Here is a 12,705-nt window from a genome sequence, read left to right on the forward strand (position 1 = left end):
TGCTTGAGCTGAGCAAGAGAGGGCACAAAATCGTGGTCATCGCACCGGACAACAAAATCCTGATCGATTCCTCAGATGTCTATGAGCTGAAAACCTACCCTGTGCCAGTCACGAAGAAGGACATGGAAGAACACATAGGTTCCTTTGCTGCAAGAACTTTCAGCCAAGAGCCTTTCCTGGTGAGATTCTGGAAGCTTTTGCAAGATTACCGGAAGAGTGGAACCATGTTTCACGCTTCCTGCAAGTCCTTGCTGTACAACCAAGAGCTGATGAAGTACATTGGAGACAGTCACTTTGATGGTCTGCTCACAGATCCCGTGACACCTTGTGGGCAGATCATTGCCCTGCACTTCTCCCTCCCCAGTGTTTTCTTCCTGCGGATGGTTCCATGTGCCTTGGAGGTTCATGCGGCTCAGGGCCCGGACCCGCCGTCCTATGTCCCACGCTCGTTCTCACAATACACCGACCACATGACCTTCTCTGAGAGGGTGAAGAACTTCCTGATTGCCCTTTCCGAGTCCTTCATCTGCAATATTGCCTATTCTCAATTTGAAGAGCTGGCCTCAGAGTTCCTCCAAAAACCGATGACAATGACAGAGCTTTTAAGTCATGGATCCATCTGGCTGAGGAGAATCGACTTTGTCTTTGAGTATCCCATGCCTGTCATGCCCAACATGGTTTTCATTGGAGGCATCCACTGTGGAGAGAAGAAGAAGCCATTATCTCAGGTCAGTGGCTGGCTGGGTGAGGTTGTGGCAGTGTGATGGTTTTAGTTCAAAACCAGAAGGATAAACCCATTCATGTAGTGGTTTCATGTTCATCAATTGCTGTTTCTCCAAGTTAGTGTAGTGGTTTGAGTGTCTACCAGAATCATTTACTCTTTTTCTCTGTGAGATCGGACAAAGAGAGAAACTAAGCAGGCTCAAGCCTTAAAGGCATAAACACAGGTCTATTAACAAACCTACAAGAAAAAAAGAAAAAAGAAGAAGAATCAGAATGAAACCTTCAAAACACTTCTCCTCTCCCCATACTGAAAGTCAATTCACTTTCCCACTGACCACATAAAGAGACAAAACCTGGGAGTTTTCAGTCAGCTTCATCCCTTTAAAGTAGTCTTTCATGAGTTCTTAGGGAAGGAGCCTCTTAGAACTCCCATGGAGACATCGCCACAAGAAGCAGTTCTCGTGTAGCTCCCATGTCACAAATCTGCAGCCCTCCGGGGAATTCTGCAAATAGTGACATCCTTCCCATTTGGCAGCCTTGCCATAGCTGCACTCATGGGCATATCAGCTTATTTTAGGCTACAGTTTAAGAATGACTGTTCTAGTACACAACAAAGGTTCTCTTCATCTCTCTCCAAAATCATCTTCATCTCAAGAAACAGAAGTCTTCTTTATTTCCTTGAGGGCAGAGGCCTTCATTTCTCTTTATCTTTCTCTGTTCAAAATTCTCTATTCGATCACAGCTATATCACTCCAAGACTATGAGTAGAACTTTGCATCTCCCTAAAAAGCATTCTCTAAGTTACAGAGATATTTTAGTCCATTTTCAATGGCCTCACAACAGAAGTCCAGCCCAAACTAGGACACTCCTTGATCTTCCTCCCACTTAGGACTTTTACACGCTCTCTCGCTCTCCACTGACTTTGGTCTCATGCTGTGTCTCTCCATGTCTCAATTGTTCCATCTTTTCTCTCACTCAGAGGATTAGTGCTTTGCAAGTTTCATCTGTCAAGGAAAGAGCAAAAACCTCACCCGGGCCTGCGGATGGCCATGTTATCTCTGCCGAGCGGCAGCCGCTCTGGCTGCACGGCTGTTTCTGGCCCCTGCCGCATTCAATTCCAGTTGTGGGGCTGCTTTCTGTGTGGGGCTACAGGGCTGCCTCTGTTCTCAGCCACGTGATTTTCCCATGGTCCTGCAGGATGGCTCGGCGGCTCGCAGCGAGAGTGAATCTCAGCTGAACCGCGCCGCGGGCTGAGCCGGCCGGGCTACATGGCCGGCCAGTACTGCAGCGAAGCAGAGCCCGGCCTGGCCCCATGGCTTAGTGGCAGGATGTTTTAACAGCCGCTGGAAACCCGATCTGGGAGGGGACGGAACATATTCTTCTCCCCTTCCCCAGAGTCACCGGGCCCAGCAGGCTTCCCGGGAAAGGCCTGGCCCAGGCAAGGTCTGGCCGGTCCGGCCGCCCCTGGCCTGTGGCAAGCAGGGAGCCGCGCTGCATTCTTACACCTTCTGAGGCTGCGATGAAAAAGCGCTCTTCTCAGGATTTCCCTGATTTTCAACCCTGTGTGTTCGCAGAGGCGTGTCACCTTTCTAATGGCTATATTATCTGTCACTTTTCATGTAATTAGTAATTAGTTGGTTTTGCTATAACTTTTTTTCAGAAGAATCACTTCCTTACTAAACCACCTCAGGCAGTCATACATCTGCATGATCCAAGTGAGGTGTTTGATAGGGATGTATCTTATCTCTCTCTTGGAGGGAGCCTATTTACAAGAGCCTGAAGTGATAGCACAAGGGCATTTGCTTTAAGTGAGAGGAAAGGATTAGATGGGATATTGGGAAGAAATTCTGCTCTGTGAGGGTGACATGGCACTGGGACAGGTTGCCCAGAGAAGCTGTGGCTGCCCCACCCCGGAAATGTCCCAGGCTAGGCTGGATGAGGCGTGGAGCGAGCTGGGATAATTGAAACTGTCACTAGCACTGATTTTTTTTTCTAATACCCATTCTGAACATTACCTGGCTTAACTTGAAGCCATTTCCTCTCAATCTTTCCCTTAGGACACAGCAAGTCAGCCCAATCCCACCCCACTTCCTGTCAGGGAGTTGTTATAAATGAATTAGCCAGTATGAGAATTAAAGAGAATTTTTTAAATAATCAAATATAAGTTTTGAAAAAGCCACAAGCAAAATAGTGCTGAGCCCTCGTTCGACACTGGGTGAACAACGATCCGGACTCTATCGCACTGAATTTCCCCCTGGTTCACAAATTTTGTTTTCACGGGGTCTTTTTTTTATACTTTTATTTGACTGAGCAGGGGTGTTGTTGCTTACTCCTTTCTTGATCCTATCTTTTAGCATATTCCTGTATTTTTTGTTGCTGTTCTGATGAAAAGTTTCCCGGAATGGGTGAATAATTAATTGTCTTTACTGGAATTCTGTTTGGGAATGAACATCTTTGGTGATGAATATTATCTTATCAAGGGTGCATATTGAATGCATATCTCTGGGGCCTTGTCAGACAGAAAAATGCCTTGGAAAAAACATTTGTGGAAGCAGCTTACCCTTGGTTGGAGAATCCCTCTTTCCTGATCCGAATCGCTTCTTCCCTGTCACTCGCTTTGGTTATACAAATGCTGTCATTTTAGTTCTCCAGCATAAATTATTTTATAAAATATATTACAGAGTCATAGAGAGTGACAAGGTCCCCCCTGAGCCTCCTCTTCTCCATAAACACTCCCAGTTCCCGCAGCTCAGGAAATTTTTTTTAGCTTCTTCCCCAGTTCTGGACAGGACTGCCCCCAAATTGGTGACTTTGCATCAAATCCAGCCTTCCCACTGTCCTTTTGCTTATGTTTGAGCAGGGAGCAACTTTGATCTCGCCCTACCTTGAACCCAACAAATTCCAGAATTCCTGGCTGGGATAACCTGAGATAACCAGGCCAAGTGAGGGAGCCTTTGTCAAGTTCACAAATGCTGAGGTACTGATTAACTTCACCCATCCCAGGGTTGCCTTTGCACCCATTCGTTATGCGGAAGGTTTGGATGGATAATTGAACCTGCAGCAGGAGGGAGGGGAGGACAGGACATTTCCCTGCCATCCCTCTTCTTATCCCACTTTACCAGACAGCTGGGAGGTCATCACAAAATACAAATTTAAACCATTTTCTTGTGAGAAAATGTTGTTTGCTAAACTGGCCAGCTTCCCACTGCCCTGATGCTAGTGTTCTTTATAAAAATCTGAACATATTGAGTAGTTGTTCCTATGATGTTCTCTTTTCTTTAGAGTTTAGAAAAGAAACTTCAGAGAGTGTTTTAGTCTCATTTACCACAGAGCTTCTCTCTCCTACTCTGATAGTCAAAAGTTTTGTTTTCTGAAAAGCCATCCTGACATAAAACTGCTCTCTGCCACCTTCCCAGGAGAAGTAATCAAAAACCTTAGCAAAACGGGGAAAATAAGTAAGACTGATCTGAGGAAAACAACATGCAGTTCACTTTGGTGCAATGACTGTGGTATGAAGGTAGATGAGAGAAGGTGTGTTCCTGAGGCATGGAGGCTGCATGGCTCTGAATATCCTGGGGTGCATTATTTGTAATGTTGGCATCAATGGCAATGCTGTGAGGCTGGGGAAATCACGTCTGTGCTGAACCTGCTCCTTGGCTGAGTCAGGTCTGAAACCTGAGGCTGCAGTGGTTGCTAAAACACATTTAGTGCTGGCCTTATTGCTGGTGGGCAGGAGTTTTCAGCTACCTGAGGGCCTGTTTCCCAGGCTGGAAAACATCTCTGTAAAGTGAGAACTTGGGCTAGACAGGGAGAGGTCAGCCTCTCTCAGCACATTTTGGTGGCGTCCCTGGCACTGAGGAGATTCCTGCCAGCTCAGAAGAGCCTGAGCCTTGTCCTGAGGGTCTCCTGCTCCATCTCTGGAGGAATCACCTGGGGATCCATGTCTCCAACATGGAGAGGCTGTTTTCATTTGCTGCTGTGGGCTTGGGAGTTGTTCACACCAAGGTTGCCTCGCTGGGTCGTTGCCAAGGTAAAACATAAGACCCAACAAAGATGAGGAGTCCTGAGAGATGCAAGTAGCAGGTCAAGAATGAGCTCATTGAACACTGAGGAACGCCAGTGACTCAGCATTGCAAGGGTCACCAAATCTTGGCTTTCCAAGTAAGGACAGAAAAGGCAAAACAAATCTCCCACAATCCAGAGTTGTGAATCATTAACAACTGTATTATAAGAGAGCACAGCTCAACAAATCCACCCACTTGTTGCCTTCCGAAGCACCTACAGGTTACAACCTGCAGGAGAAATCTCTTTCACGGCTCCTACTCCAATCACAACAACATGGCTTTGAGGCTTTGCTGGGCATGGATTTCCATCCTCCTCCTCTTCCTGCCCGGCCTCTCAGATGGAGGGAAACTCCTGGTGGTGCCCATGGTGGGAAGCCACTGGCTGAGCATGAAGGAAGTGGTGGAGAAGCTGAGCGAGAGAGGACACGAGGTGGTGGTGCTGGTTCCTGAGGTGAGCTGGCATATGGAGACAACGCAGGCCTACAAGGTGGTCACACACCCGGTGAGTCAGACCCTGGAAGAGCTGGATAATGCATTTCAGGAATGCCTTGCCATGCACCTGACAGAGAAGCCTTTCCCTCTCAATGTCTTGGCAATGTACAAGTCCTCGGTGCTCACTTACAACACCTTTTTTGGGCAGTGCAAGGACCTGTTCCACAGCCAGGAGACCCTGAGATTCCTCAACCAAAGCGGCTTTGATGCCATCCTGACAGATCCAATCTTCATGTGTGGGACCATCCTGGCCCATCATCTCTCCCTTCCCTTTGTGTTCTTCATGAGGGGATTTGGTTGCAACCTGCACTTTGCAGCCCCACAGTGCCCGAGCCCTCCATCCTACATCCCAAGACTCTTCAGCTTCAACTCGGACCGCATGACTTTTTTCCAGAGGGTGGAAAATGCCCTGATTTCCCTCCTGGAGTTCCAGTACTGCAACGATTACTATGGAGAAGCACTCAAGCTTTCCTCAGAAGTTCTTCAGAAGGATGTGTCCCTCATGGACCTCGTGAACTCTGCTGCCATTTGGCTCCTGAGGTTTGACTTTGTGTTTGAGTACGTCAGGCCAGTGATGCCCAACATGGTCTTTGTTGGGGGAATCAACTGTGCTAAGGAGAAACCACTGCCTAAGGTAATGTTCCTTCACCTACAGATTGTACATTTGTTGTTGGAAAAACCCAGCTCTACAGAGACAGGACAACTGAGAAGCATTTTTAAAGATTTTATTCCATTATCGATCTTGCAGAAGTGTCAGACACAAGAGATGTAAAACTCTACACCATTCTATCAGAAGCTAAGCTTCTTTTTTACAATACTCACACATATTTTTCAGCCTATTGGCTTTTGCCACACAATGCTGCTAATACTTCTACCACCAATCACCTATTATTTTACCCCACCTCCTCTTACTACAATGCATCTTTCCCAGTTCTAATTATCAAAAATATCTGGTCTGTTATCAAGGCCATCATTTGAAACTTGTTTCCAGTTCAATTTCTCTCTCAACGATGTCTTCTCTATTCCATGGCCTTTCTGAGTCCGCACACCTTATCCCCGAATTTGTATACAGATGTAGAAGATTATATGAGCTTTCAGTCAGGCCTTGAGAATCCTCTACAAACCCATTTCTCACATCTCTCCTTTATTGAACTGTAAAACCTTATTGATGGTTTTATTTATTATTTGCTTCACACAGTGAAGTACACAATATATTACTGATATTGCTACTAACAATACATAGAAATGTATTTTGCAAAGTTTTTGAGCTAAGGGGCAAAGTTTTATCCTTCAAACAAATTGTCCAACTATGATCTATCATCTGTTTTAATTTGATTTGCTAAATCTTTTAGGTTTTGAAGTTGTTTGTGGATGGATTCTGAATAGTCAGACAAATTCATACAACACAGTTTTTCAAATTTTTTACAACTATGTGTACGTGCTAGTAATAGAAAATGGATGGCGGTTCTGTTCTGTAAGGTTGCATGTCTAACAGCACTAACAGCTATCATCACATTACTAATTATAATGATAGTAGCATTGATTTCTTTGCTCAACTATCACTCTGATTGGTTTAATTGTTTTAATGCTACAGCTGAGATAAGTTGAAGTAAAAATATACTTGATGTAATTTGTTTTGCAGGGCTCTAGGGTTAAAAGTTGCTATTACAGTTTTCTTCATAATGAGGGGCAGACTTTTTTTTCTGTTTTTTCTTGATGGCTTTTTTAACATTAGGTGCTATTACAGTGAGCTGTTTCATGTTACATGGGCTACTTTTAATTTTTGAGGGAATGTCCTGACAGGCTCTATCTTCATAAATGAGCTAATATCTTTTTGGCAATTGCCATGGGAATTCACCAAGATGAACAGTCTCACCCTTAGGGGGCACAGGGGTGGTACAATTACACTACACACTTGCGGTTTTGTACATAGGATGATGGGGAGTAACACTTAATTGTGGATCTCTTTGATACTGAAACTCAGCACAAAATTCCATGGTCAAAGAACCAAGAATTTCCAATTCTTGAGGTTTAAAGGGTGCTTTAAGAAGATCGGGGGCTCAATGATACCAATCAGTCACAGGATTTTTCTTGTTGGCTAATAATTGTTACGATTGTGTATTGACCACTTTTTGGCTGGCACTGGCACACTGCCCAAACAGGTCGCAAAGGGTTTGTCTAGGCACGAATTAATCAAACATATGGTGTCTGAGCTTGCTGACTTAGCTAAAGCAACTTAAATATTTGTTTTTGGTTGATTTACAGGCATATCTGCACTGCAAAAGCAAGCAAGTAAAACTAACAGTCACCAATATATCGTTTGCTCTAACTCCGTGTTTTTGTTTAGTTACTCTTGGCAAAAGGCTTTTCTCTGTATTTTAATTTTCAAGTAAATATTTTTGTACATTTGGCTTTTGTGTTTTCCCAAATTTGTTTAGGGACCGGCTAATTGTAAGGTAATTGTCCTGTTTACACTCGATTTTGCAAATTTGGATATCTTGGGATTTTTTTTTTTAACATGACGGACACTACGCTTTTGCTAGAAGAGCTTGATGATCCTGACAATTTTTACAGTTTTAACATTGACATAAAACTTAAGGTTTGCAGTTTTTGCAAGTTGGGCAGGGACGTTGGGCATGAGCTATAGTCTTTCTATGTATCTCACGTCTGTGTGTTCATTTCCTTGCTCATGGAATTGTCAGTGCGTGATACGGAGTCACATTTTTCACTGGAATCTGCTTATGTCTTGCACCTGTGTAAACACAAGCAAACCTTTTGCCTTAGGTTATTAAACAAAATGCGCCTTCAACTTGACTTGTCTCAGGGCTTCTAATTAAAACTGGAGGATTTTCTTTCAGTTTTGTCTGTGTGTTATTTGAAAAATGCCTAAAAATTGGTGGATTGGGTTCTGCAAATGAGCTATTTAGAAAGTAAAAGCATAGAAAGCTTTACTCAACCTCATCTGAGGCATTGCTTGGGTCATTTTCCCCTTTTGTTCGTCTAAAATGCTTTTTAGAATGTGATGTGTCCTTTTAATAATTGCTTGACTTGTGGGAGAGTAGGGAATTCTAAAAGTGTGATGAGCACTCCAATCCATTAGAAATGTGGCCAATTTCTAAGCTGTGTATGCAGGGCTACAGTCTGTTTTTATTTCTTGGGGTACACCTAATGAAGCAAAAGCTTGTAGAAAATGTTGACAGGCATGACTCAGTTTTGCTTGTTCAAAAATGTTTGTCAAGGTATTTGTAACAACTGTTGTTATTTTTAGCAGTCTTGTACTAAGTTCCCGCTCAAAAGCAGTGACTATTTGACTATGATTAATATGTTCTTAATTTAAAGCAAGGATAGATTCTTCAAAAAGAAACTGGGCACTGTATAGACTCAAATTATCTTTCCAAGGCCATAAGTTGTTAGTCCTCATGCAGTTGTTGGTGACTCTTTTCTCACAGGTATTGTTAGAGGGCGAAATTACAAATCTTTAGAGGTGGATGTCAGGGCTGGGTGGCAATTAGGTAATTTTTTTTTCTCTGGGTCTCATTTTTCTGGAGGTGATCAGTGTTTTTCTAGATGAGCAGGTAATTATTTTGGACCTGTTGGTAATAAAACATTGGCATACTTTTTCTTTAGGTTAGTAAATTAGCTAGACCTATCATGGGACACTTAATTAAGGATTTTTATGTAGAAATTTTAGAAATTGCCTCTGCACATGCAAATTTTCAAAGTAGTATCTCTCTACCTGGGATCAAATTTGAAGCCAACACAAAAAGCAAAACAATATGTGGCAAAACAATAAACTCACGCTAAGCAGAAATATATCAGATAGTACATGCAATTAATAGTACATGAGAGATAAAACAGTAATTTGAAACAATGCTTTATCAATTCCCTAAATGTTGTACTATTGCCCAGGGTCTGCAATAGCTGGCAAGCCTTATTTTAAAATGAGGGCTTAGAACACCATTCCCAAGTATGATTCACAAATTCACTTCAAAACGGGGTCTAGCTGTTATAGATTTAAATTCAGCAAGTCAAATGACCTGGGTACAGTTTTGGCGTACTTCCTGACTAGGTAAGACCAGGACTTGGCTAGGGTCCAAGCCTTAACTGGAAGAGTCTCTCTAATATACTCTAAAATCTCTCAGTCATAGTAGTTAGGAAAGTTTCTTAAAATGCTACCTGTCTTGTAGATGGCTATACAAAGATACATTAAAGTTTGTAAAGTAGCTGGCTTTATCATTTATCTTTAGTTAAGCAGTCAATGGTACTATAGACAAATAGCAAATGAGTTATGTAACGCCTGTTATAAAAAGTCAGTGAATTCACATCATAATATTAACAACATAATCAGGATTATTAATATATCAGTAGTAACTGTCTTAAGAAATTGAGGTCATATTTTCCTAGACATTTATGCATATATGACATTAAAGAGAAAAAAGTAAAAAAGAATTTCTTAAATAGCTTAGAAATAATAACAGCCATAATATGGAATTGTAACTCATTCTTCAGTGCTGCCTATGGAAATAAAATACCAGAAATTGTTCTTATGTCTATAACAAAATAGCTGTATCTTGTAATTTAAAAGAGCAAATTTTAACAGAAATTCATTTAGGCTTTAAATCATTCATTTGTCAAGGTAAACAACATGCAAGTAAACAATTATACTGAAATAGAAGCAAAATGGATTTACTAGAGGGATTAAAGTACTGCAGTTTTTTAAGATTGCTTGTACAATAGATTTGAGTTTGGCCTAATAAAAGTAATGTGATATAAATATTGAAGGCTAAACTAATAAAAATTTAATTATATAATAGTGCCATGAGTTTTTACAAGTAATTTGGTTAGGTTAGTGGGTGTGTAAGATTAATACTTGTATACAAACAGCTACAAATTCAGGGGTTCAGATTATTCTAAAGAGTAAGGTACTGTTTATTCTATTTGTTGTCTATTAATATACTTAAACTGTTTTGATATCAAATGTAATTTTAATTTAAACCTGTGTCTTAGTTTGAAAGACAGGTGTCTGCTAGGGAAAGCTGGTGCCTCCCTTGGAATGGAGAATGTAAACCCCCTCCCACCAAATTATTATAATTTTGAAATTAAGGGGCTCTCAGGCAAAGATATGGGGATAGGAATAACAGTTCTTTACTAGTATGTATAACAAGGCAAACAAAACAACAACTACAGCATTAACAACAAGACAGAACTAAGAAACCTTGTGACAGCCTTCTCAGCTGAGACAGGAATGGATGGAGGAGAGGTTTTGCTTCACAAAACCCCGGGGCAGTCTGATCCCAGTGCCCCTGCAGGACTCTGAGGAGCAACAGCTGGAACAGCAGAAAATCCTGGGCTGGTGGATGAGATGTATCAGAAGCTCCACAGTGGTAGCTGGAACTGCAGGATGTCCCAGCGGGCAGGGTTGTGCAGGGCTACAGCGTAACCAAAAAGACCCAGAGCAGTGCCCAAGAAAAGGTTGGCGTGGGGCAGTGGCAGCCCTACTCCAGCAAGGCAGGAGATGGCAAGCTCAGAATTCCTGGACACACAGACAGATGGTGGTAAATCCATAGGTAGGACTGGACTTTGGTGGTGACAGTGAATCCTCCCTCCAGTAAGCAACAGTTTGACTATGCTTATTCCGATGCTGAGAGCGAGAGAGTGCAGATGCCCCCATCCCCGTCCTTTACCTGCCCCCCAAAAATGAGAGAAACTCCCAGAGCCAAAAGAAGTGTAGATCCATGCTACACTCCTCTCTCAACCTTTGTCCACCTCTTTGTTTTGGTCAAGCACCCACAAGTACCCAGTTAGTACTGGGTTAGTACCGTACAGTTAGTACTGTAGTTAGTGGTTAGTGTCCTAGCAACTTATGGGAAAAAATTCCATAAGTAAAAAAGGAAGAAATCTAACCACCAACAATGTGGCAAGGAAAAATAATTACACTTGAATCACTAAATAGTTGTACTGAAAGATTCACAATAAAATTGCCTTGTTAAAACTGTGGAGTAAAAGACAAGGAACTGGTAAAGCTGACAGTAAAGTTTCATGTACTAATTATGGCTAAGTCTCAAATAACTACTGCAGATAGTTGAAAGTTTGCTTTTAATGGGAGCAAAGGAATGTTAAATTTACGACTTAGCTAATTACTCTCAGTTAATCATGCATTCTTGTATATTACCAATATGCAGGAAGACATCATATTCACACAAACAGCTTTAATTCTTTCTAGTAACAATCATGTTAAAAACCACAAATCACAGGTTAGTGAAATTAGAAGGCAAATTTTAAGAGTTTTGGTTTTTTTAAGAGTTTTTTTTAATTTTAAGAGTTTTGATAGTATCAGTTGATATTTTGATGTGCTATAGCTTCAGCATGCTATAGCTTCAGCGTGCAGGCTACGATCATGCTGGCTGAGGCCAAGTGCGGGGCTGCACCCTTCACAGCAGCAGCAGCCGCCACAGCCACAGCTACAGCTACAGCTGCCATCATGTGGGCATCATGTGGGGAGGTAAAGGTCTGGTTCTTTTTCAGGGTTGACAGGTCCAGGGTCAGAGGGGTATTCTTCATCTTTGTAAACTGTAGTCTCATAAATCATCCTCTAAGCAGGGAGAATTTCAGCAGCTAAGGGTGATGCAGAAGGGAGTGGTGGCAATGGGGCTGAGGGGACTACTGAAGATGTGGCTGAATTAGACTGTTTACTAAAAATGTTAATAAGTACATGATACGCCGGGAGCAACTTAGCAGCTGTCAAATGGTGACAAATGGTTGTGTCATAGAGTTAAACTCCCACAGAGTCCCAAAAAGACATGGGAAAAGCAGACTCAGGATCTGTATTAGAAAAAAATTTCAGCACCCAGCATAAAAGGTGTTTAAGCTCTTATTTGGGTACAGCACAAGAAATAGATCTGATCAGAGCCTTGTAGCCTTATAAATATCTCTGGGTTGTTTGGACATCTTGTGCTCGATCATGTTCCCCGAAGCCTACCAGTTGTCATGCAGCAGGTGATAATATCAGTCTCCAGCTAAGTCAAACCAGCAGCACATGCAGAGGTTCCAATTGCTCCTTCCTTGCAGGAGGACTATAAATTATTAGGGTTCCCATTTCCTCACAGCGGCACTTAACAAAAAGTACTTCAGGGCATTCCAACTGCTCGACAAATTAGCCAAATCGCGTTCCTCACATTTGGGCGTCATTTGTTGGGAAAGCTCAACTCTACAGAGATGGGGCAACTCAGAGGTGTTTATAAAGATTTTATTCCATTATCAATCTCATAGAAAAGTCAGACACAACAGATGTGAAACTCAACACCATTCTATCAGAAGCCAAACTGTTTCTTTGTTACAATACCTTATACATATTTTTCAGCCTATTAGCTTTTGCCATACAATGCTGCTAATACTTCGACCATCAATCACCTATTATTTTACCCCA

At 42.2% G+C, this 12,705-nt stretch overlaps 1 protein-coding gene across 4 annotated transcripts in view; it reads left to right on the top strand.

Annotated features, from left to right (window-relative positions):
- LOC310911718 (UDP-glucuronosyltransferase 1A1-like) overlaps nt 1-12,705 on the top strand; it is a gene marked incomplete at its 5' end in the record, with an annotated part of 75,550 nt that overhangs the window by 11,865 nt on the left and 50,980 nt on the right. Inside the window, one exon of one of the 4 annotated variants that reach the window (XM_083865609.1) lies at nt 4,967-5,072. The exons of 2 other annotated variants lie outside the window; for them this stretch is intronic. In XM_083865609.1, the coding sequence (XP_083721735.1) occupies nt 5,062-5,072 (11 nt within the window). Of the gene's footprint in view, nt 1-4,966; nt 5,914-12,705 lie in introns of those variants that run through there. One more of the 4 variants, XM_083865607.1, reaches the window with a different exon arrangement.

Source organism: Zosterops lateralis (assembly GCF_965231275.1).
Source record: "Zosterops lateralis genome assembly, chromosome: 7".
Lineage (NCBI taxonomy): Eukaryota > Metazoa > Chordata > Aves > Passeriformes > Zosteropidae > Zosterops > Zosterops lateralis.